Source organism: Ovis aries, chromosome 9 (genome assembly GCF_016772045.2).
Source record: "Ovis aries strain OAR_USU_Benz2616 breed Rambouillet chromosome 9, ARS-UI_Ramb_v3.0, whole genome shotgun sequence".
NCBI classification, from domain to species: domain Eukaryota; kingdom Metazoa; phylum Chordata; class Mammalia; order Artiodactyla; family Bovidae; genus Ovis; species Ovis aries.
Genome location: NC_056062.1, coordinates 3174928 through 3201998, shown reverse-complemented (window position 1 = coordinate 3201998; position 27071 = coordinate 3174928). Strand labels below are relative to the sequence as shown.

Below are 27071 nucleotides of genomic sequence, written 5' to 3'. Positions count from 1 at the left end.
GGGGGATGGTGCACAGGTGAAGGGAGTACCTTGGTGCAGTTATTTGCTTTTGGTTCCAGTTCTTCAACAGTCGTGATCTGCCTCAAAAAGTCAGATTCCTGCATCCCGGGCTGGGACCCACGGCGCTTGAATACAGCTTTGGGGTTGGACAAGATGACCTGAAGGCTTACAGCAAATCCTTTGTAAGAAAGGTTAAAAAAAAAGTTTAAGATCTTGGTGTACTTAAAAAATATATATATTATATATATAAGATTCTGGTCACGTCAGAGCTTGTGTTTTCAGGACCTGTTTTGAGCCAGGTCTTGGTTCACAGAGTTGAACCAGAGCATTACCTGTGTGACAGTCTCAGAAGGACAGCCTGCTATTGCACCAGAGTCCGCTGCCCCTATCAGGGTCTGTGCCGGGGTTGGGGAGGGCCAGCTATAAAGTATGAAGTCTGGTCTGTTGATAAGATAGAGGGTACAATTCATAGAGGTCGTCATACCTCCACTTTTACCCTGTGGGAATGACTGAGGCCTGAACGCAGCTGAAAACCACACAGACTGCCTGTCCCTGGGGGAGTCCCTATCCTGTGTGACCTCTGATACCTCCCTGTGTCCCTCCCAAAGCCAGCACTGCTCTGATGGCCCTTGCGGTCAGAAGACTGAGCAACATAATCAAGTCAGTTAGCTGGGAAATAAATACTCTATATTAGTCATTTCCATCTGAAGGGGGTCAGGGCTGTAAGTCAGTTCAGGAGATATCAGGCCATTGATAAATTTGGTTTCTGTATTTCATTTTTCAGGGAAACAAATTGGTGTCAATTTCCTTAAGTGGTTTGGCTTTAATGAAAAGTGATTACTATCTAATCTGTAGTTTAACAAACTCAGTATTAAAAGCTCAGCCATTAAGTGTGCCACAAGGCATGTCTGCAAGCAGCCGTCACAGACATCATGATTGTTAGATGTCTGACGCCCGACCTCTGCTCCTCATTCCTAAGCTGTCTGTAAAGCCAGGCACCTTCTACAGTTCGGAGGACCAATCCCCAGGAACGTTTTCTTAGCAAGTTTTTGCCCTTCCTTACACGAACTGAATTGATTTATGCTGCCTTTTGCAAAAGGATAGTTAGCCAAGTATGGGATGACTGCAGTCAGCTGTGGGGGAGCTGTGAGAACACCCAGCAGCATCCTCTCAACCTCTGCAGGCGCCGGCCTGGCCCGACCCGTGCTTCTAGCCCCGCTGCCTTTTGGGGAGACACCACTGTGCCACCTACAGACTCAGGCCGGTACAGAGGGCCTGAGTGGGACAGAACAAGGAGTTGATTGCAAATTATAGTCATCCCAGGACCGGCCCAGTGTATCCACCAGTCCCGCAGGGACAGCGTGTCCTGGGAGAATGCAGTCAGCAGCCTCCATTTCCTGTGGGTCCTTGTGGCTGAGAACTGGCCCAGCCACTCAGCCTTTCTCGATTCTGAAACTCGCCCATTTCCTCATCCACGAGAGGCGTGACACCCTCTCCGCTCATGTCTGATGTGAAATTAGGGAACAGAAAGACCCCACTAACTGCACAGCTCCATTCAAAGGACCCTAGAACGCGTAAATGTAAATTCCATTGTAAATATTATTAATATGATGAGAGGAGATGGCATAGGCCACCTGCGTTTCACCCCACTTTGCTAACAAGTCTGAAGCCTTCCTCAGATGTAACTCCAACAGCCATGGGTCCCCCAAAAGCCAAAGGTTCAAATTGACACAATAGAGTGATTTCTACTCGGTCAACTCAAGAGTAAGAGTTAAAAGGTTTCTGGTTTTCTAAATGTCTTTTCAATAAGCTTCATCCTCTTTTCCTAATTCAGCATCTGCTCTTCTCAAGCAGGCTGAAGCTCCTGGTGTATTTCTCACATGGCTTCAAGGTACTGATTTTATTTCCTCATTCTCATTAAAAAAAAAAAAAAATCCCAATTGTGCTGAAGTCATTATATGATGCCACTTTGATCTGTTCCCCTTCATTTTCGCTTACTAACACGTTCATCATCGTGACCACTGGAGGATTCAGTGTTTTCTTGATTTCCTTAGCTTGGGAATATCCTGCAGGCTCTTAACAGCAGTTATGAGGCAGAGTCCACCTCTCAGGCAGAGGTCGGCCAGAGGAAAACTACACACTGCTTTGCTGCAAGGCCCTGTCCTGACCCCACTGGAGTGTGGGGTGTGGGTTGGGGGGCAGTTCAGGCCCCTCCCCCCTTTGCCAGGCCTTGCTCGGTGAGCTCTCCAAAGGAAGTGATCACAGCAGCACCAGGAACAACTCGGTGATCAGGCCAAGCCCTGGGCATCGTCTCAACTTGCTGTGAACGTCAGAGTGAGGACGCACCCTCTGAAAGTAGAGCAAGCATCCTAAACATTGCTTCCAACAGTTTTCTTCATTTCCAAGTATTTATGCCTCAAGTATGTACCCTTCCTTTTTGTCAGTGAAATTGAAATAAGTTAGCTTTAAAAATGTTTTTCAGAAGCTTCTGAGGCTCTAGGAGCCTTACAAAAATCACGGGAGTAGAACTCTCTATTCTGGTCAGTTGGGTAAAAAATGAAGTGCAAATGAACGCTGGTTGTACCCTTTCACAGAGCGGGATCTTCTGGTTTCCACAGATGGAATAGGGCAGGGGGTCTAGTCCCTCCCAGTCAGAAGCACCGGCTGGCCCAGCGTGTGTTCACCACCTACAGATAATACGGCTAAAGCCACGAGGGCTGGATTTTCTCTGTTGCCATAAAAACCAGACAAAATGTTTGAAAAAGTAGTTTCCAGACATTGGAAAAGAGGTGCACAGGACAGATCTCCAAGAAGAGAGACAATTGTGAGCCCCAGATTCCTGCTTGAAGCGTGTTTCAAGGCTACAAGCCGGGGAGGGGAATGCACACAGCTCTGCTGCCTCTGAAGTGAGGAACAGAGCTGAGAATTCGGGGAGGACAAGACACTTGGAAGTCATGGGGCATCACCCTGGGGAGCAGGAGTGTGGCTGTCTGCAGAGTGCTTGCTGCCAATCCCACTGGGTCTGCTCAGCAGATGCTACTGAGATGCCCTGAGGCCAGGACAGCAACCACTGGAAAGAGGCAGGTCAGTCCCTGGAGGCCTCCGGGGCTGGCCTGGCCACATGCCCCACAGCCAGGGTGCAGCGGGCAACAGCGGGGCACCCAGGAGAGTGCTTGCACAGCTGCTGGTCCACCGTGAGGCCAAACAAGTGCTAAAAGGAAGCCTGAGCTGGTTTTGCGTACATACCTCAAGGTAAGCCTGGAAAAGAGACAGTTTCTAAGTAACTTAATTGTATCCCAGAGAAAAAGCTAATAGTGAATTACTTATATAACCTACAAACACATAATTATATACACATCCATGTGTGTATAGTTACATATGGGTGTGTATCTTTTGTTTTTTTGTGTGTGAAGTTGCTCGGTCATGTCTGACTCTTTGCCATCATGTGGACTGTATCCTACCAGACTTCTCCGTCCATCGAATTTTCCAGGTGAGAATACTGGAGTGAGGTGTCATTTCTTGACCCAGGGGATCTTCCTGACCCAGGGATTGAACCCAAGTCTCAGGCATTGCAGGCAGATGCTTTATTGCCTGAGCCACCAGGGAAGCCCGTGTGTGTGTATAGATGTATGTAAAATATTTATATATACATTTATTTTACATACGTGTGTATGTATGTAAAAGTATATATAAATACAATCTATTATAAATAACATTTTTTTCTAGTACCTAGCAACCAACTTTTAAATGCCTCAGATACAAAAATGACCAGATGAGCAAAGAAGCAGGAAATCATAATCCCATACTCAGTCAGCAGAAATGGCACCGATGATAGAAGTATAGAACAAGGATACTAAAACATAAAGACAGGTAAGACGTTCAAAAAGGTAGGGGAAAGGTTAAACATGCCAAGTAGAACAAAGTGAGCTCACTCTGATGAAATACAATGTCTGAGATGAAAAATACACTAGGTGAGATTCACATAAGACACTGCAGAATAAAAGATAATAATAGAAACCTCCCAAAGGAAACAAAAGGAAAAACACCAATGCGCGTGCACACACACACACACACACACACACACACACACACACACACACAAGTCATGGAAACAGAATGAAAGGTGGGAGCAGGGGATAGAAGAAAAGAGATTTGAAGAAATAGCAACTGAAATGTTTCTAAATTTGAAAAAGGAAAGAATATTTAAGACTTAACACTGTCAACCAACTTGACCTTAAATTTGTCAGTTAGTAAATTCTGCTTAGTCGTGTCTGACTCTTTGTGACCCCAGGGGATCTTCCCAACCCAGGGATCAAACCCAGGTCTCCCGCGTTTCAGGTGGATTTTTTGCCAGCTGAGCCACCAGGGAAGCTCAAGAATACTGGAGTGGGCAGCCTATCCCTTCTTCAGGGGGACTTCCCCACCCAGGAATCAAACCAAGGTCTCCTTCATTGCAGGCGATTCTTTACCAGCTGAGCCACCCACCCAACATAGCAGAATACACTTTGTTTTCAAGTGCACATGGGATATTATTAAAATAGGCCTTCAGTTCAGTCGCTCAGTCGTGTCCGACTCTTTGCAACCCCATGAATCGCAGCACGCCAGGCCTCCCTGTCCATCATCAACTCCTGGGGTTCACCCAGACTCAGCGTCCATCGAGTCAGTGATACCACCCAGCCATCTCATCCTCTGTCGTCCCCTTCTCCTGCCCCCAATCCCTCCCAGCATCAAAGTCTTTTCCAATGAGTCAACTCTTCGCATGAGGTGTCCAAAGTACTGGAGTTTCAGCTTTAGCATCATTCCTTCCAAAGAAATCCCAGGGCTGATCTCCTCCAGAATGGACTGGTTGGATCTCCTTGCAGTCCAAGGGGACTCTCAAGAGTCTTCTCCAACACCACAGTTGAAAAGCATCAATTCTTCGGCGCTCAGCCTTCATCACAGTCCAACTCTCACATTCATACATGATCACAGGAAAAACCATAGCCTTGACTAGACGGACCTTAGTCGGCAAAGTAATGTCTCTGCTTTTGAATATGCCATTTAGGTTGGTCATAACTTTTCTTGCAAGGAGTAAGCGTCTTTTAATTTCATGGCTGCAGTCACCATCTGCAGTGATTTTGGAGCCCCAAAAATAAAGTCTGACACTGTTTCCACTGTTTCCCCATCTATTTCCCATGAAGTAATGGGACCGGATGCCATTATCTTCGTTTTCTGAATGTTGAGCTTTAAGCCAACTTTTTCACTCTCCACTTTCACTTTCATCAAGAGGCTTTTGAGTTCCTCTTCACTTTCTGCCATAAGGGTGGTGTCATCTGCATATCTGAGGTTATTAATATTTCTCCCAGCAATCTTGGTTTCAGCTTGTGTTTCTTCCAGTCCAGCATTTCTCATGATGTACCCTGCATATAAGTTAAGCAGGGTGACAATATACAGCCTTGGCGTACTTAGTCTGGGCCATAAGTCAAGTCTTAATTTAGAAGAATGCAAATTGCCCCAAATATTTCCCTAACCACAGTGAAATCAAAATAGAAATCAATATATACAGATATCTGGAAAATCTAAATATCTGGAAACTAAACCACATAATTCTAAGTACAAATCAAAAGAAAAAAGAATGAAAAAAAGTAAACTGAAAACAAAAACATCAAAATTTGTGAGATGCATCTAAAGCAGTATGTAGATAAAAAATTGTTTTAAAAGCACTAGAGACTCCCTTAGTGGTCTAGTGGCTAAGAATCTGCCTTGCGATGTAGAGGATGCAGCAGGTTCAGTCCTTGGTAGGGGAACTAAGATCCCACATGCTAAGAAGCACCTAAGCCCGTGCACTACAACTAAAGAATCGTGCACTTCGACAAAAGACCCTGCATGATGCAACAAAGGTTTCACAAGCCAAGATGAAGATTCTGCATGCTGCAGCCACGACTCGAACAGCCAAATAAGTAGTTTTTTTAAAGCACTAAACATTTGTAAAATCTTTGTATTGAGGTAATATTGGTTTATGATGTTACATTACCATAAGATCCAGCAATCCCACTCGTGAGCATATACCTGGAGAAAACTATGATTTGAGAATATATATGCCTCCCCCCGACCCCATTGTTGCTGTTCTTGCTTAGTTGCTCAGTTGCATCCGATTCTGTGACCCCAGTGTTCAGAGCAGCACTATTTATAATAGCCAAGGCATGGAAGCAACCTCGATGTCCATCAACAGAGGAATGGATAAAGAAGACGTGGTACATATATACAATGGCGTATTAGTCATAAAGAGGAGGAGATAATGACTTTTTCTGCACATGGATGGACCTAGAGATTATCAGACTAAGTCAGTCAAGCCAGACAGAGCAGACAAATAGCATGATATCACCTCTATGTGGAATCAAAATATGATACAAATGAACTTATTTACAAAATGAGAATCTGACTCATGGGCATAGAAAACCAACTTATGGTTACCAAAGAGGAAAGAGGGAAGATAAATTAGGAGTTTGGGATTAACATATATGTACTCTTCCCTGGTGGCTCAGAGGGTAAAGCGTCTGCCTGCAGTGCAGGAGACCCAGGTTCAATCCCTGCATCGGGAAGATCCTCTGGAGAAGGAAATGACAACCCACTCCAGTACTCTTGCCTGGAAAATTCCATGGACAGAGGAGCCTGGTAGAATATAGTCCATGGGGTCTCGAAGAGTCGGACACGACTGAGCGACTTCACTTTCATTTTCTTCACTCCTATATATATAATACATAACTAACAAGGATCTACTGTATGGTGCAGGGAACTGTACTCAATATTTTATAATAACTTATCTGGAAGAGAATGTAGAATGAAAATATATATGTATATAATGGAATCACTAAAAACGTGTTTCATGTGTACAACATTATATTTCAACTTCTGTATACACTACAGTGTGACCATTACAAAAAGCTGACCCTCTTTACCCATTTGGCCTTCTGTCTACCTTCCTCTCTGGAACCACTACTCTGTTCTCTATATCTGTGTGTTTCTTTCATTTGGTTCATTTGTGTATTTTTAGATTCCACACACATGAGTGAAATCATACCATATTAAATGTCTTTACCTGACTTATTTCACTTAATAACCCTCAAAGTCCATCCCATGTTGTCACAAATGGCAGGATTTCATCTTTTTAAAAAGTTTTTAAATAGCGGAGTCTATTGTGTGTGTTTACCACGTCTTCTTTATCCATTCATTCACTGAGGGGCACTTGGGCTATTTCTATATCTTGGCTATTGTAAATAATACTGCCGTGAACACAGGGTTGTGTATGTTTCTTTGGTGTTTTTGTGTTCCTTGGATAAATATCCAGAAGTAGAATAGGTAGAAGTTAATTATTCTTAATTTTTTTTTAGAAATTTCCATTCTATTTTGCATACCGTAGTTGCTTTGGTAGCTGTGCCAATTTACATTCCCACCGACAGTGTGGGTGTGCACCCTTTTCTCCATATCCTTTCCAACACTTGTTTTTCTTGCCCTTTTGGTGACAGCCATTCTAACGGGCGTGAGATGGTATCTCATTGTGCTTTTGATTTGCATTTCCCTAATAATTAGTGATGTTTAATGTCTTTTTGTGTACCTGTGGTCACCTGTGTGTCTACTTTGGAAAAGTATTCAGATCTTCTGCCCAATTTTTAATCAGGATTTTGTTGTTGTTGTTCTTGAGCTGTATGAGTTCTTCACATATTTTGGATATTAGTGCCTTATCAGATATATGATTTACAGATCTCATCTCCCATTTGGTAGGTTGTCTTTTCATTTTGTTGATGACTTCTTTTGCTGTGCAGAAGCTTTCTAGTTGGATGTAGTCCCAGTTGTTTATTTTTGCCTTTGTTTTCCTTACCAGAGGAAACACATCCAGTAAGATATTGCTAAGACCTATATAGAAAATGTACTGCTAAGGTTTCACCTAAGAGCCTTGTAGTTTCAGACCTACATTCATGTCTTTAATCCATTCCAGGTTAATTTTGTATACGGTGTAAGATAATGGTCAAGTTTCACTCTTTTGCATGTCACTGTTTAGTTTTCCCAAAATCATTTATTAAAGAAACTGCCCTTTCTCCATTTTCTGTTCCTTGTTTCTTTGTTATGTGTTGATTGTCCATATACATGGGGATTTATTCCTGGGGCCTCAGTTCCATTCCATTTATCTATGTGTCTATTTTTCTGCCAATACTGTGTTATTTTGATTACTGTAGATTTATAGTATAATTTGAAATCAGGGAGCATGATACCTCCAGCTTCATTCTTTGTCATTATTTATATATTTATTTTGGCTATTTGGTGGTCTCTTGTGGATCCATATAAATTTTAGAATTTTTTGTTCTATCCATTTTCTGTGGAAAATGTCATTGAGATTTTGATAGGGATTGCATTGAATCTGTAGATTGTTCCAGATGATTTTAACAATGTTAATTTTTCCAACCCATAAGCATACATTAACTCCACTTCTTTGCATCTTCTTCAGTTTCTTTCATCAGTGTCTTATAGCTTTCAGTATGCAGGTCTTTTACCTTCTTGGTTAAATTTATTCCAAGGTATTCTTTAAAATTATAAATGGCATTTCTTAATTTCTCCTTCTGATAATTCATTGTTAGTGTATAGAAACACAACCGATTTCTGTATACTAATTTTGTACCCTGAAACTTTATTCATTTATTACTTCTAATAGTTTTTTTTTTTTATGGAGACTTTAGGGTTTTGTATATATAGCTATCATATCATCTGTAAGTAGTGACCGTTTTACTTTTTCTATATCTTTTTCTTGACAGCTCTGGCTAGGACTTCTAATACTATATTATGTTACTTATGTTCCTTCTATACCCATTTCATTGAGAGCTTTTCTATGGGTGTTGAATTTTGTCAAATGCTTTTTTTGCATCTTTTGATTATATATATATATATACATATATATATATATCTTTCATTTTGTTAAGGTGGTGTATCATGCTGATTGATTTGCAGATTCTGAACCATTCTTGTATCCTTGGAATAAATCCCACTTGATCATGATTTATGATCCTTTTGATATAGTTAGTTTGCTAATATTTTGTTGAGATTTTTTGCATCTATGCTAATAAGATACTGGTCTATAATTTTCATTTTTGTTTGTTTCTCTTTTTGGTTTTGGGAACAGGATAATGTTGACTTCATTATTATTAATATTAAGCTATGCAGCATTCCTTCCTCTTCAAGTTTCTTGGGAAAAATTTGAGAAGCACAGGTATTAAATCTTCTTTGAATTTTTGGTAGAATTCTCCTGTGAAGCCATTTGGTTCTGGAGTTTTGTTTTCTTAATGACTGGTTCAATCTCCTTCCTAGTGATTGGCCGACTCATAGTTTCTGTTTCTTCATGATCCAGTCTTGGAAGGTTATATGGTTCCAAGAATTCATCCGTCTCTCCTAGGTTATCCAATGTGTTGACATACAGCTATTCATAGTATTTGCTTATAATACTTTATATTTCTGTTGTGTTCTTTGCAGTTTCTTCTCTTTCATTCTTGAGTTTATTTATCTGAGCCTTTTCTCTTTTTTCTTAGTGAGTCTAGCTAAAGGTTTGCTTTTTTTTTTTTTACATTTTCAAAGAATCAGCTCTTAGTTTCCTTGATCTCGTCTATTGTCTTTAAAGTCTGTATTTCATTTATTTACGCTATGATCTTCACTGTCTCCTTATTTCTGCTCACTCTGGACTTTATCTGTTCTTTTTCTTGTTCACTTAGGTATAAGGTAAATTGTTTGAATTTTTCTTGTTTCTTGAGCCAGGTTTATATTGCTATAAAATTCCCTCCTGGTACTATCTTACTGCGTCCCATAGACTTTGGTACTTTCGTCTTCATTTGTCTTCAGGTATTTTAAAATTTCTCCCTTGCTTTCCTCATTGACCCAAGAGTCATTCAGTAGCATGTTCTGAAATCTCCACATATTTGTCATTTTTCCAGCTTTCTGCTTATAGTTGACTTCTAGTTTCATACCATTCTGATCAGAAAAGATGCTTGTTATGATTTCAGTATTCTTAATTGAGACTTGTTTCATGTCCCAACATATGATCTCTCCTTGAGAATGTTCCATGTGCACTCAAGAAGAATGTGCATTCTGCTACATTTGGATGGAATAGTGTGTATAAGTTTATAAAGTTCATCTGGTCTAATAGTTCACTTAAGGCTGCTCTTTCCTTGTTGACTTTTTGTCTGGATGATCTACCCACTGATGTAAGTGGAGAGTTAAAGCCTCCTACTGTTAAATTTTTAGGTTTGTTAATTATATTTTCTGGTGCTTCTATGTTAGGATACACACACACACACACACACCCATTATGTTTTCTTGATGAATTGTTTCTTTTATCATTATACACTGTCCATCTTTGTCTCTTCTTGCCACTTTTGGCTTGAAGACTAGTTTAGCTGATGGGAGTATGGCTACACCTGGTTTCTTTTGACTGATTTTGCTTTGAGTATTATCTTTCATTCCTTCACTTTGAGCCTGTGTTTGTCTTTAGAGCTGAGGTGAGTCTTTTGGAGGCAGTATATTCTTGGGTCTTATTTTTAATCCATCCAACCACTGTGTCTTTTGACTGGTGAATTCACTTCATTTACATATAGGGTAATTAATAAATGAGGACTTAGTACTGCCATTTTAATCTTTTGTTTCTAATTGCTCTATATCTCCATGTTGCTTTCTCTTTATATTTGTCTGCCATTTTAGTTCGGTGGTTATCTAGGATGTTTTTCTGAGTTCCTCCTTTTTTGTGTTTGTTTCTGCTCTACATTTATGTTTTGTGGTTACAATGAAAATTGTATGAAATGTCTCAAATGTAAAGTAGTCCCTTTTCTTCTATTTGTGTCCTGTCTTCATTTGCCTGTACCATTCCATTCTCTTTCTCTATTTGCGTCCTGTCTTCATTTGCCTGTACCATACCATTCCATCCTTTTTGTCTATCTGCGTCCTGTCTTCATTTGCCTGTACTGTTCCATCCTTTTCCTCTATCTGCGTCCTGTCTTCATTTGCCTATACCATTCCATCCTTTTTGTCTATCTGCGTCCTGTCTTCATTTGCCTGTACTGTTCCATCCTTTTCCTCTATCTGCGTCCTGTCTTCATTTGCCTGTACTGTTCCATCCTTTTCCTCTATCTGCGTCCTGTCTTCGTTTGCCTATACCATTCCATCCTTTTTGTCTATCTGCGTCCTGTCTTCATTTGCCTGTACTGTTCCATCCTTTTTCTCTATCTGCGTCCTGTCTTCATTTGCCTGTACCAATCCATCCTTTTCCTCTATCTGCGTCCTGTCTTCATTTGCCTGTACTGTTCCATCCTTTTCCTCTATCTGCGTCCTGTCTTCATTTGCCTGTACCATTCCATGCTTTTTCTCTGTTTGCGTCCTGCCTTCATTTGCCTGTACTGTTCTGTCCTTTTTCTCTTCCTCTTATATGTTTTTGTTGTCTTAAACTGTGTGTGTGTTCACTTGCTAAGTCATGTCCGACTCTTTGCAACCCCAGGGACTGCAGCATACCAGACTTCCCTGTCCTTCCCTATCTCCCAGGGTTTGCTCAAATTCATGTCCATTGAATCCGTGATGTTATTTAACCATCTCATCTTCTACTTGCCCCCTTCTTTGGCCTTCAGTCTTTCCCAATATCAGGATCTTTTCCAGTGAGTTGACACTTCACATCAGGTGGCCAAAGTATTAGAACTTCAGCATTAACAGCAGTCCTTCCAATGAATATTTAGGGTTGATTTCCATTAGGATTGACTGGTTTGATCTCCTTGCTTTCCAAGGGACTCTCAAGAGTCTTGTCCATCATCATAGTTTGAAAGTATCAATTATTTGGTGCTCAGCCTTCTTGATGGTTCAACTGTCACATCCGTACATGACTACTAGGAAAACCATAGCTTTGACTATAGAGACCTTTGTCAGCAAAGTGATGTCTCTGCTTTTTAATATGCTGTCTAGGTTGGTCATAACTTTGCTTGCAAGGAGCATCTTTTTAAATTTCAAGGCTGCAGTCACCTTCCACAGTGATTTTGGAGCCCCCAAAAAGAAACTCTGTCCCTGTTTCCACCTTTTCCCCTTTAATTACCATGAAGTGGTGGGAACAAATGCCATGATCTTAGTTTTTTGAATGTTGAGTTTCAAGGCAACTCTTTCACTCTCCTCTTCACTTTCATCAAGAGGCTCTTTAGTTACTCTTCACTTTATGCCATTAGAGTGGAGTCATCTGCATATCTAAGGTTCTTGATATTCCTGGCAATCTTGATTCCAGCTTGTGATTCATCCTGGCATTTCATATGATGTACTCTGCATACAAGTTAAATAAACAGGGTGACAGTATACAGCCTTGTCATATTCCTTTCCCTATTCAGAACCAGTCAGTTGTTCCACATAAGGTTCTAACTGTTGCTTCTTGACTTGTGTACAGGTTTCTCAGGAAGCAGCTAATGAGCTGTGGTATTCCCACCTCCTTAAGAATTTTAACAGTTTGTTGTGGTCCACACAGTGAAAGGCTTTAACATAGTCAATGAAGCAGAAGTAGATGTTTTTCTGGAATTCCCTTGCTTTCTCTGATCCAATTGTTATTGGCAATTTGATCTCTGGCTCCTCTGCCTTTCTAAATCCAGCTGGTACATCTGGAAGTTCTCAACTTAAGTACTGCTGAAACCTGGCTTGAAGGAATTTGAGCATAAACTTACAATCATGCAAAATGAGTGCAATTGTACGGTAGTTTGAACATTCGTTGGCATTGCCCTTCTTTGGAATCAGGATGAAACTGACCTTTTCCAGTCCTGCGGCCACTGCTGAGTTTTCCAAATTTGCTGACATATTGAGTCCAACACTTTAAAAGCATCATCTTTTAGGATTTGAAATAGCTGAGCTGGAATTCCATCACCAACCCTAGCTTTACTGGTAGTAATGTTTCTTAAGGCCCCCTTGACTTCACACTCTAGGATGTCTGGCTCTAGGTGAGTGACCACACCGTTGTCGTTATCTGGGTCATTAAGACTTTTTTTGTACAGTTCTGTGTTTTCTTGCTGCCTCTTCTTAATCTCTTCTGCCTCTGTTAGGTCCTTGCTGTTTCTGTCCTTCATTGTGCCCCTCTTTGCATGAAATGTTCCCTTGGTATCTCCAATTTTCTTGAAAAGATCTCTAGTCTTTGCCATTCTATTGTTTTGCTCTGGTTCTTTGCATTGTTCATTGAAGAAGGTCTTCAATTCTTCTTGCTATTCTCTGGAACTTTGCATTCAGTTAGGTGTATCTTTCCCTTTCTCCCTTGCTTTTTTCTTTTGTTCTTTCCTCATCTATTTGTAAAGGCTCTTCATAAAACCACTTTGCCTTCTTGCATTTCTTTTTCTTTGGTATGGTTTTGGTCACCATCTCCTATACAATGTTATAAACCTCTATCCATAGTTCTTCAGGCAGTCTGTCTATCAGATCTAATCCCAAAGGCCAAAGAATCTGAAGTTGAACGGTTCTATGAAGAATGCCAAGGCAAAACTTGCCTGTTTCTCACTTCTGCTGTATAATAATAAGAGATTTTATTTAGGCCATACCTGAATGGTCTAGTGGTTTTTCCTACTCTCTTCAATTTAAGTCTGAATTTTGCAATAAGGAGCTTAAGCTCTGAGCCACAGTCAGTTCTAGGTCTTGTTTTTGCTTACTGTATAGAGCTTCTCCATTTTCAGCTGCAAAGAATATAATCAATCTGAATTTGGTATTGACCATTTGGTGATGTGCATGTGTGGAGTCATCTCTTGTGGTGTTGGAGGGGGGCTGTTTCTTATGACCAGTGTGTTCTCTTGGCAAAACTTTGTTAGCCTTTGCCCTGCTTCATTTTGTACTCCAAGGCCAAACTTTCCTGTTACTCCAGGTATCTCCTGACTTCCTACTTTTGCACCCCAACACCCTATGATGTAAAGGACGTCTTTTTTTGGTGTTAGTTCTCGAAGGTCTTGTATGTCTTCATAGAACCGTTCAACTTCAGATTCTTTGGTATCAGTGGTTGGGGCACAGACTTGGATTACTATGTTGCTAAATGGTTTGCCTTGGAAATGAAATGAGATCATTCTGTCGTTTTGAGACAGCACCCAAGTACTGCATTTCAAACTCTTGTTGACTATGTGGGCTACTCCACTTCTTTTAAGGGATTCTTGCCCACAGTAGTATATATAGCAGTTATCTGAATTTAATTTACCCATTCTCGTCCATTCTAGTTCACTGATACCTAAGATGTTGATGTTCACTCTTGCCATCTCCTGCTTGACCACGTCCAATTTATCTTGATTTATGGACCTAACATTCCAGGTTTTTATGCAATATTGTTCTTTACAGCATCAGACTTTACTTTCACCACCAGACACATCCACAACTGAGCGTCATTTGTGCTTTGGTCCACCAGCTTCATTCTTTCTGGGGCTATTAGTAATTGCCCTCCACTCTTCTCCAGTAGCATACTGGATACCTGTCAACCTGGGGGACACATCTTCCAGTGTCATATCTTTTTGCCTTTTCATACTGTTCATGGGGTTCTCCTGGCAAGAATAATGGAATGATTTTCCATTTCCTCCTCCAGTGGACCATGTTTTTCCAGAACTCTCTGCTATGACCTGTCCATCTTAGGTGGCCCCATGGCATGGCTCATAGCTTCATTGAGTTATGCAAGCCCCTTCGCCAGGACAAGGCTGTGATCCATGAACGGGTGTCCCAAATTATCCCTCTTAATATCATGAGTCCCTTTCCACTGAGATAGTTACAGTTATTTTACAGTTTCTCCTCTTTAATCTTTATGCTATATTTGTTTAACAACCTATCCTGATACAGAAGTTGCGATTTTCTGATTCTGTCTATTGCCATAGTCAAAAAGCTCCTTTTCAGCATTTCTTATAAGGCATATCTAGTTAGCATGAAGTCTCTCAGCTTTTTCTTTCTCCGGGAATGTCTTTACTTCTCCTTTGCTGGATAGAATTGGCTGCCAGTTTTACTATCTTTCAATATTTTGAGTATGCCATTCCACTCTGTCTGCCTTGTGGCTTCTCCTGAGAAATCTGCTGGTAGCCTACTGAGGGTTCCTTTGTAGGTGACCATCCTTTTTCCCCTGGCTGCCTTTAAAATTTCTTTTTGTCACTGACTTTGCACAGTTTTAATATAATGTGTCTCGGAGACAGTCTTTTTGCATTGAAGTAACTAAGTGTTCTCTTAGCTTCATAGACTTGTATACCCCGTTCCTTCTGAGGTTTGGGACATTCTCAGCTATTTTTCCCTTAAATATCTCTCTGCTCCCTTCTCCCTCTGGGATACCCATCACCATAACATTGCCCTTACTAAAAGTGTAGGACAGGTCTCAGGGAATCTCTCCAGTTTTTTCTTTTCAGATCTTGTTTCTCTCTCCTCTTCTCCTTGCATCGTTTCTGCTTTCATGTCTCCGGGCTCACTAATTCTCTCTTCCGTGCAGTCTGCTGTACTTCCAGTTCCTTCTAATGTGCTCTTTGACTCCAGAATTTCCATTTAGTTCTTTTTTTTTAGTTTCAGTCTCTCTGGTGAAGTGTTCTTCTGTGTGTTAACTTTATTCCTTAGCTCAGTAAACTGCCTTTCTGAGTGTTTCTGGCAGATTGCTGAATCTCTTCATGAAAACTATCTCGAATTCTCAATCCATTAGACTGCAATATTTCATGATTTTAATTTTGGTTTCTGGAGATCTGTTGTTTTCTTTTTGTGAGGTTGTTACCATGCTTCTTAATGGTACCTGATAAGTCGTTCATTTGTTGGCGCATTTAAACTAGTGAACACCTTTCTTATTTAGTTAAAGCTTTTCAAAACTTGATTCTAACAATCTGACAGGTTAGAAACGAGAGGCCTTTCTTTGGTTTTCAGTAGGTGACACTACTGTAGCCCAAGTTTCTGGCCTCTCTCACCTTGGATTCCTCTGTATTTGAGAGTCAGCACTTCGCACCCCCGTTGCCTCTGCCAGAGCTGTCCCCAGACCCTTACTGCTGTGGTGTCTCTGGGGTTGCTGGTTTCATGCTGTTTCCTTCGTCACTGCTGTCCCTTGCATCACAGCTTGGGGCACTGATAAACCAGCAACATGCTGCTGCCCCCACTGCATCCGGGTTGCCTGGGCCGCAGGCTCTACAGCAGCGGGTCGGGGGAGTTGGGGCTGTGAATGCCTTTGCCACGTACGGGTGGTTAGGGAGGTGCGGCTGCAGGCAGGAGACTAGAGTCGCAGATGCTGTGGAGGGGTGGGGTCGTAGCCTCTGCTGCCACTCCTGCCTGGTTTCCTGCAGCCAAGGGCCCTGCAGTACCAGGACTCCAGATTCGTGTGCTCTGACGTCCCTGCTGCTACTGGTTCTCTGGGGATGAAGGCTCACCTGCAATGGCCAAAGGGTCAGGATTGTAGGCTCTGCCTCTGCTGTGTGTTCCAATCCACCTACCTTTGGATACACAGGTGTATGGGACTCTTTGGCATCCTGGTATGTTGGGCAGAGGAAACCTTGTTGAGTTATGGATGTTTTATTGGTTGTAGACTGAGGGAGAGATAGGGAGTGTCTCACACTGCCATGATGCTGACACCAGGCACTAAAGATTTTTATTAGACAAGAAAGTCTCAACTCAGTGACCTGACCACTGGTCTTTATGCACTAGAAAGAGAAGAGGAAGTAAAATCCAAAGTGAATAGGAAAAAGGTACTAATAAACATGATCTGAAATTACTAAAATACAAGTATAAAACAACAAAGAAAATCAGTGAAATCATGTCCTTTGAGGGGGGAACTCAGTAAAACTGATTAATATCTATTTTTACTTATCAAGAAAAAATAAGACACAAATTATTAATGCCAAGAATGAGAGAGGAGTATCAATACAGATTCTACAAACATTAAAATGATACTGAGGGTATTATGAACAACTTTATGGAAGTAAATTTCACAGCTTAGATAAAAATGGACAAATTCCTTGAAAGGCACAAGCCATCAATCTCAGTCATGGAAAATAATCTGAATAGTCCTGAATCAATGAAAGAAGTTAAGTTTATAGTTAAAATCTTCTCGCCAAAACAAAAAAAGTAAAAAAGACCTTCCAGGCCCAGACAACTTCATTGGTGATGTTTAAGTAAGAAGTAATATAAGTTTCCCAGAGAATGGAAAGGTGACAATACTTTGCAAATTCCTGATGCTGGAGTCAAACAGAAACATTATAAGAAAACTACAGACCAGCAACCCTCATGAACACAGACAGAAAAATTCTTAAAAGTTCTAACAAATTGAATCCAAAAATTTAAAAGATAAACAGTCAGTTTACATTCCAATCCCAAAGAAAGGCAATGCCAAAGAATGTTCAAGCTATCATACAAAGGCGCTCATCTCACATGCCAGTAAATGCTCAAAATCTTTCAAGCTAGACTTCAACAGTACATGAACCAAGAATTTCCAGATGTACAAGCTGGATTTAGAAAAGGCAGAGGAACCAGAGATCAAATTGCCAATATTTGCTGGATCATGGAGAAAGCAGGGGAGTTCTGGAAAAACATCTACTTCTGCTTCATTGACTATGCAAAAGCCTTTGACTTTGTAGATCACAACAAATCAGAAATTTTTTACCTGTCTCCTGAGAAACTTGTATGCAGGTCAAAATTTAACAGAACTGGACATGAAACAACAGACTAGTTCAAAATTGGGAAAGGAGCAAGACAGTATGACAAGGAGTATGACTGTATATTGTCATCCTGCTTATTTAACTTAAATTCAGAGTACATCATGTGAAATGCTGGACTGGTTGACTCACAAGCTGGAATCAAGATTGCCAGGAGAAATATCAACAGGCTCAGATATGCAGGTGATACCACTATAATGGCAGAAAGTGAAGAGGAACTAAAAAGCTTTTTGATGAGGGTAAAAAAGGAGAGTGAAAGAGCTTGCTTGAAGCCTAATATTAAAAAAACTAAGATCATGGCATACAGTCCTGTCACTTCATGGCAAATAGAAGAGGACAAAGCAGAAGTAGTGACATATTTTCTTGGGCCCCAAAATTACTGTGGATGGTGACTATAGGCATGAAATTAAAAGACACTTCTCCTTGAAAGAAAAGCCTAGACAGCATATTAAAAAGCAGAGACCTCAGTTTGCCAATGAAGGACTGTGTAGTCAAAGCTATGGTTTTTCTGGTAGTCATGTACGGATATGAGAGTTGGACCATAAAGAAGGCTGAGTGCCAAAGAATTTTATGCTTTCTAATCATGGTGCTGGAGAAGACTCTTGAGAGACCCCTGGACTGCAAGGAGATCAAACCAGTTAATCTTAAAGGAAATCAGCCCTAGATACTCATCAGAAGGACTGTCACTGAAGCTGAAGCTCCAATACTTTGACCACTTGATACAAAGAGCCAAATTACCGGAAAAGACTCTGATGCAAGGAAAGATCAAAGATCAAAGGAGAAAGGAGTGGCAGAGGATGAGATAGTTAGATAGCATCACCAAATCAGTGGACATGAATTTGAACAATTTCTAGGAGATAATGGAGGACAGTGGAGCCTGGAGTGCTACAGTCCATGAAATCACAGAGTCCAACATGACTTAGCAATTGAACAACAGCAAATCATGACCAAGTGAGGCTCATTTCAAAACTGCAATGTTAGTTTAACCTTACATAGAATCAATCAATGTAACTCATCAAATTAAGAGACTAAAAAAGAAAAAAAAAGACATCTGATTATCTCGATAGGTGAAAAAAAATGCACTTGACAAACTCTAACCTCTAATCATGATTTTAGAAAAGTCTCTCAGCAAAATAAAAATAGAAATGAACTTCCTCAACTTGATAAAGGGCATCTACAAAAAAAACCTACCACAACATTATACCCAGTGGTGAAAGATTGGGTGTTAATTAAACCACTGAAGGCTGAATGAAGCAAGATGTCTGTTCTTGGCCTTTATTCAACAGTATCCTGAAGGTTCTAGTCTTTGCAATAAAGGAAAGAAACAAAGAAGGTAGGAAAGAAGAGAGGAAGGAAAGGGCAGACAAACCAGAAAGGAAAAAGCAAATTCCAGCAAACATCTTCTTCCCCACTCAGCCATCGTTAATAGCATCAGTTGTGTTTATCAGCTCCTTCTATTGTGTATGGACTTAGTCTCCCCAGCATATACTTGTCTCACCAGCACATTCTCTCTTTTCTAACTAAACATAATCTAATTTCAGCAGGGTTCCTACAAAATAAAACTGTTTTCAGTTCCCGAAAGATTGTTTTTGACAACAATTTCTGTATTGTCTGGTCACAAGGTAGATACTACAAGTTTTTTTTTCCTTGAACAGTTGCAGTGGTCAGTTGTCCTAGAACACTGGGCTTTTGGTACCCTTCTGCTGTTGCCAGTAGGTGTCAGGTACTTTCAAATGTCTCTCTCTCCTGCTTTAAACAATGATAAGAAGAAAAGATTCTAAGTTCTCACTTAGACTGAACACACACAAGAGTCTCAGAAAAATTGCCCGAGAAACACAGATACATCTGTCAACTCTTCTATCTGAGGTGGCTCACTCTTACCATAGATCTTCCCAGCAAATCTCACACTGCCTTCCACAGTGCTCTGTGTGTGTGTGTGTGTGTGTGTCTGTGTGTGTGTCTGTGTGTGTCTGTGTCTGTGTATGTGAGAAAATCTTCCCTACGCTCCCTTTATTGAGATACCATTCATATACTGAAAGTGACCTTTTTAAAGGATACAAATTCAGTGGCTTTGGTATATTTATAACTCTGGGCACTTTTTTTTTTGGTTAAGACTTTTCATAGTGTTTTTAAATCAGGAAGTATAAATCTTCCAACTTTGTTCTTTTTTAAGATTGCTTTGGTTCTTGAGTCCCTTGCTTTCACATATAAATTTTAAGATCACCATGTAAGTTTCTGCAAAAAACTGGCAGCCAATATTTTGAGAGGAACTGCATTGACTGTATGAACTTTGGGAATAATGCCGTTTTGGTAATATTAATAAATCTTCCCCATAACATTGTCTTCTAAATCCATGAATGTAACATGTCTCTCCATTTAGTTTTTCATTAATTTCTCTCCTTGATGTTTTACAGTTTCCAGTATACAAATCTAATACTTCATTTGTTAAATTATTACTAAGTATTTTATTACTTCTGACACTTTTGGGAATGAAGTTGGCTTTAAATTTCATTTTCAGATTGTACAGTTGTACAGAAATACAACTGATACACATATATTGATCTTACATCCTGCAAACCTGATAAATTCATTTTAGACTATTGGTTGTGTGTGTGCATATGTGTGTATGCATGCACATGTATGTATTTCTGAGGATTTACTGTGTAAGAGATTGTTTTATTATGTAAAAGATCTTCCTTTTTAACTTGGATGCCTTTTATTAATTTCTCTCACCTAATTTTCCTGTAATTTATAGTTGAATGGTATCAAGAGGGGTCATCCTTGTCCTGTTCTTGAACTGAGATGAAAAACATTCATTTTTCAATTCTTGAGTTGAATTTTTTTTAATAAACACTATTTATCAACTTGAGAAAGTTCCTTTCCATTCCTCAGTTATTGACCTTCTTCTAGTGTTTTGATAATGAGAAAATGTTGAACTTTGTCAGATGATTTTCCTGCATTTATTGATTTATGTGGCTTTTGTGCCTTATTCTATTGACATAGTATATTACATTTATTGGCTTTTGCACATGAACTAATCTTACACTCCAAGGATAAATTCCACCTGGTCATGGTGTACAATTCTTTTTATATGTTGTTGAATTAACTCTACTAGTACTTTGTTTAGGGATTTTGCATCCATATTCATAAAGGATATTGGTCTACAAGTTTTTTCCTTTGTGCTGCGTGATTTTTGAATCAGGGTAACACTGGCCTGATAGAATGACTTCAAATGTGTTCCTACACTGTTTTTTTTGTTTTTTGTTTTTTGTTTTTTTTTGAAGTGTTTGTGTAGGGTTTTTCTTAACTATTCTTTAAATGTTTGGTAGAATTTACCAGTAAAGCTATCTAGAACTGAGGGTTTTTTTTCTGTGAGGAGTTCTTATTGCTAATTTGATATATGTCTTACAGGCTTACTCAGATTTTCTATTTCGAGTTAGATTTAATAGTCTTTTGGTGAATTTGCTCATATCATTGAGGTTATCTAATTTGTTGACATACAACTTTTCATAGTTTTCTCTTATAATAAAAATAAAATCTGTAAGGTTGGTAGTCATGTCCCTGTTTTCATCCCTGATTCTTGTAATACAACATTTCTCTCCTATTTTCTGGGGTAGTCTAACTAAATATTTGTCAATTCTGTTGATGCTTTTAAAGAACAAACTTTTGATTTTGTTGATATGCTCAATTGCTTTTCTAGTCTCTATATGTTATTTTTTTCTCTAATTCTATTTCCTTCCTGTTGCTTATTTGGGTTTTTCTTTGCACTTCTGTTTATAGTTTCTATGGTAAATGATTAAGCAGTTGATGTGAGATCTTTTTAATAGAGGCATTTGCATCTATAAGTTTCTTCTAAGCACTGCTTGGGCTGTACTCCATAGATTTCAGTATGTTTTCATTTTCATTCATCTCACAGTACTTTCCAAATTCCCTTGTGATTTCTTGGTTATTTACAAGTGTGCTGTTTAATTTCTACATACTTGTGAATTATATAGACTCCTTCCTAGTATCAATTTCTAATTTCATTCCAGTGTGGCCCAAGAAAATACTTTGTATACTTTCAATTATTTTAAATTTATTAAGACTTATTTTATGGCCTAAACTAATACTTATTTTAGGGTCTATCCTAGAGAATGTCCAATTGCGCATTTGAGAAGAATCCTGCAGTTGGGTGAAGTGTTCTCTAGATGTCGTAGGTCTCACTGGATTATAGTGCTTGTCAAGCATTCTGTCCAGCTGACCTTCTACCTAGTTGTTTTATTACTGAAAGTGGGATATTGGTGTTTGCAACTATTACCTTTAAGTCTATTTCTCCCTTCATTTCTGTTGTTTTTGCTTTATGTATTTTGGATCTCCATTTTAAGATGTGTACACATTTATAACTGCTTTATCTTCTTGATAGCTTGACACTTTTATCACTATAAAACAACCTTTTTGTGTCTGGTAGCAACTTCTTTCTTAAAGTCTCTCTTGTCTGGTAGCCACTCCAGCGCGCGCGCGCGCGCGCTCGCTCGCGCTCTCTCTCTCTCTCTCTCTCTCTCTCTCTCTCTCTCTCTCTTTTGGTTCCTATTTAGATATATCTTTGCTTTCAACCTATTTGTACCTTTGAATCTAAAATGCTTGCCTTGTATATAGCATTTAGTTATCATATTTTTAGATATAAATATATCATACTTTTCTATTTATTCTGCCCACTTGTTTTTTGATCGGATTGTTTAATCCATTCACATGTAATATTATGACTGATAAATTAAGATTTATATCTTCAAGTTTGCAGTTTGTCTTCTATATGTCTAATGTATTTTTATACCTCAATTTTTCCATTACCATCTTCTTTTGCATTAAACTGGTACTTTCCAGTGTATTATTTTGCTGTCATTCTTTTACAATAGTTTTTGGAGATGTTAACTTAGGAATTGGCCTGGGGATTGCAATTAGCATCTTAACCTCTAACAATTTAGTTCAGATTAATATAAACTTAATTTCATTAGTATACAAAAATTTTACTCCTACATGTTTCCATTCTTTTTCCTCCTCCAACTGCATTCTTTTTCCTCCTTCTTTGTACTGTTATTGTCACACAAATTACATCCATGAACATTGTGTGCCTCTCAACTCAGATTTCTAATTATCATTTTATACAGTATTTTAAGTCAGAGAAGGAAAAGAAGAGTTACAGTTAAAAGTTAGAGTAACTTATACTGGTGCTTTTACTTGTTCACATGGATTAGAGTTCAGCTGAGTGTCCTTTCATTCTGGCCTAAAGACTTCTTTTTAGTATTTCTTGCAGGACATATTTGCTAGCAGTATTTTTTCTCTTTTTTGGTATTTGTGTGTTGGGAATATCTTTATCTCCCTTTCATTTTTGAGGGGTAATTTTGGCAGGTATAGATTCTTGTTTAACAGTTTTTTTACACCAATATTTTGAATATGTCAAACTACTGCCTTCCAGCTTCCATGGTTCCTGTGAGAAAACAACTGTTAATCTTACTGAAGATCACTTATATGTGATAGGTTACTTCTCTTCTGTTACTCTCAAGATTCTCTTCATCACTGTCTTTCAGTGGCTCGATTATTGTATCTAGGTGTGGATCTCTTTGAGTTTGTCCTACTAGGAGTGCGTTAAGGCTTCTCAGATATGTATATTAATGCTTTTCATACAAGTTTGAGGAGACCATTTTTCTTCAAATGTTCCATGTAGTCCTTTCCTTCTCTTTTTCTGGGACTCACAGTATGTGTACAGTTTTACTTTTGATCCATAAGTCTCCTAGGCCCTCTGTTCATCTGTGTTCATCTTTTCTGTTCCTCAATCATATCAATTGACATATCTTTAGAGTACACTGCTTCTTTGGTCTGTTTAAATCTTCTTTGACCTTCCTAAGGAATTTTTCATTGCTGTTTTTGAAATTTTCAACTTAGCATTTCTACTTGGTTCCTTTCCATTTTTAAAATTTAATTAACTTTATTTTACCTCTTTATATCCCATGTTTTATGAGGCAGCATTTTCATATTTTCCTTTAGTTATTCAGACATGATTTCCCTTGGATATATTTAAAACAGCTGTGAGAAAGTCCCTGTCTAGTAAGTTCAGTGTCTGGACTTTGTCAAGGATAGTTTTGTTTTTTGTTTTTTTTTAACTTGCATATTGGCTATGCTTGTTTCTTTGCATGTCTTGTAATTGCTAGTTGAAAATTGAGCATCTTAAACAATAGAATGTGACAACTCTGGACATCAGATATCCTCACCTCTCTAAAATATGTTGTTGTTACTCTTTGTTGATGTTACTGTTTGTGACTTTCTTCAACTAACTCCATAAAGTTTGTGTTCTTTGCTGTATGTGGCCACTGAAATCTCTGCTCAGTCAACTTAGAGGCCAGTTAAATATTGGACATAGAGTCTCTTAGTCTGCCAAGGGGCTCTGTGTGCAGATTGGGCCTGTGTTCAACACTTAGCCAAGCAGTTTACAACTCTACCTTACCCTTCACCGCTTCCTGCTTGCTCAGAGGTCTGATCAGCTGGAGAGGAGAACTCAAGGCCTTGAAATGTTTTTCTTAAGCAGATGCACAGCTCTGGAAATGCATACAGATTTATGCATACACATGGCCTTCTAGAATTCCAGTACTATGGAAGAGATTTTTAAAGGCTCTTATGGAATAAAATATTCTCTAACATATTATTTTAAATGTTTTGCATAGGTTAGTGCTTGCCCCAGGGAGCTGTGATTGTTAACAATCAATATTTTAATTTCTGTTTGAGTTTATTTTGCTTTGGTTTTGGTTTTGTTATTGGGAATTTTTGCATTTGTTTTTTGATTTTTTTTGTTTTGATTTTACTTTATTTTTTTAATATAAATTTATTTTGATTTTGAAAAAAATGCCCCTGAAGAAAAGCCCATTTGCCGTGGGTGAGCTCTGAGTGAGGTCAGAGGAAGACAAATTTTATGAGAGGAATTTTTTAGAGAACTATAATAGGAGAAGGCGATGGCACCCCACTCCAGTGCTCTTGCCTGGAAAACCCCATGGACAGAGGAGCCTAGTGGGCTGCAGTCCATGAGGTCGCTAGGAGTCGGACACGACTGAGCGAGTTCACTTTCACTTTTCACTTTCATGCCTTGGAGAAGGAAATGGCAACCCACTCCAATGTTCTTGCCTGGAGAATCCCAGGGATGGAGGAGCCTGGTGAGCTGCCGTCTATGGGGTCGTACAGAGTTGGACGTGACTGAAGCGACTTAGCAGCAGCAGCAGCAGCAGCATGTCAAATAATGGCAGTTCTCTTAGAGCAGAGCTTTGAATGTGTTCTTGTTTATTCCTCCTAGTGAATGGTGGGATCAGTCGCTATTGATTTTTGCCTTTACTGTGGAGCTCTTGACTTTTCAAGGCTATCGTGGCACTGGGGAGAATGGGTAGGAACAGGGAAAATTGAAACAATGCCATACTCAGTGTTCTTACAAAGATAATAGCCATTTTTCTTGAATAAATACTTTCCAGATTAATGCACACCTTTGGTTAATTTCCATATTACTAAAAAAGTTTATCTTGACAATTGTTGCAGTATTCTCATTGCTTCTATATATGACAGGCTATTCAAAGATCTTTACTCTACCAATACCAAATATGTCACTGCCTTTCTTTTTTCAAACCCCAAGTCCCATTATAATCCTTTGATGTGAATAAGCATGGAAGAAGAAGCTACAGTAACATGGAACATGAAGGCTAAAAATGAACAACTGCTGAGAAATAAATAAATACCTTAGACAAATGAAAATACAACATACCAAAACTTATGAGATGCAGCAAAAAAGTTCTAAGAAGAAAGTTCACAGATATAAATGCCTACCTCAAGAAATAAAAAGATCTCAATCTAACTTCATACCTCAAGAGAATTAAAAAAGAACATATAATGCCAAACGTTAGTAGATAAATGGAAATAACAAAGATCAAAGCAAAATCAATGAAATAGAGACTTTAAAGAAACCCCAGAAGAGACAAACTAAGATCTGGTTTTTTGAAAAGATAAAAAATTGACAAACCTTTACAGTTAGACTCATTAAGGGAAAAAAAAGAGAAAGGACTCAATAAATAAAATCAGAAATGAAAGAGGAGATACTGTAAGTGATACCACAGAAATACAAAGGATCATAAGAGACTACCACAAATAAATATACAACAACAAATTGGACAACCTAGAAGAAATGGGTAAATTCCTAAAAACATACAATCTACTACAACTGAATTATGAATAAACAGAAAACCTGAACAGACCAGTTGCCAGTAGAAGACTGAATAGTAAACAAACCTCCCAACAAACAAAAGTCCAGGACCAGTTTCACTGGTGACTTCGAGCAAACATCTTTGAGGATTAATACCAATCCTTCTCAAACTCTTTCAAAAAATAGAAGAGGGACCACTTCCAAACTTATTTTATGAGGGTTATGAGGCCAGGATTACCCTGATGGGCTTTCCAGGTGGCGCAGTGGTAAAGAATCTGCCTGCCAATACAGGAAATACAAGAGATTCAGGTTCCCTGGGTTGGGAAGATCCCTGGAGTAAGATATGGCAACCTGCTCCAGTATTCGTGCCTGGAAAATTCCATGGACAGAGGAGCCTGGAGGGCTATAGTCCATAGGTTCACAGAGAGACATGATTGAGCACGTGTGCATGCACACACACACACACACACACACACACACACATACATTACCCTGATACTATAACCAGACAAGGATACCACAAGGCAAGAAAATTATATATAAATATTCCTGATGAATGTAGATGCAAAAATCCTCAACAAAATATTAGCAAATTGAATTCAACAATACATTAAAAAAGTTTATACACCATATCAAGTGGGATTTATTCCAAGGATGCAAGGATGTTTCAACATCTGAAAATCAACTGGATCCACCACATTAATAAAGTGAAAGATAGAGGGGCGGTCCCAAAATGGTGGAGGAATAGGACTGGGAGACCACTTTTCCCCCCACAAGCTCATCAAAAGATCATTTGAATGCTGAGAAACTTCCACAAAACAACTTTGGAACTCTGGCAGAGGACACCAGGGACCCAGAAAGGCAGGCCATTCTCTTCAAAATGAGGTAGGACAAAATATAAAAGACAAAAAGAGAGACAAAAGAGTTAGGGATGGAGACCCATCCTGGGGAGGGAGTCGTGAAGGAAGAGACGTTTCCAGACACCAGGAAACCTTCCCACTGGTGGGTCTGTGGGGAGTTTTAGAGTCTCAGAGGGCAACATAACTGGGAGGAAAAAGGAAAAAACCCACAGAATACACGCCTAACCACAACTCCCAGCGGATAAGTAGCCCAGACACTCGCATCCACCACCAGCGAGCAAGAACTGGACAGGGAGGCGTGGGCTGCATCATTGGTCCTTAGGGTAAGAAGGTACCAGGTATTCAGGTACCAGG

At 39.4% G+C, this 27071-nt stretch overlaps 1 protein-coding gene across 1 annotated transcript in view; it reads right to left on the bottom strand.

Annotated features, from left to right (window-relative positions):
- The window catches only part of B3GAT2 (beta-1,3-glucuronyltransferase 2), a 111372-nt gene that overhangs the window by 462 nt on the left and 83839 nt on the right, over window positions 1-27071 (bottom strand). Inside the window, exon 3 of the mRNA XM_015097680.4 lies at window positions 30-178. Within this exon, the coding sequence (XP_014953166.2) occupies window positions 30-178 (149 nt within the window). The remainder of the gene's footprint in view (window positions 1-29; window positions 179-27071) is intronic.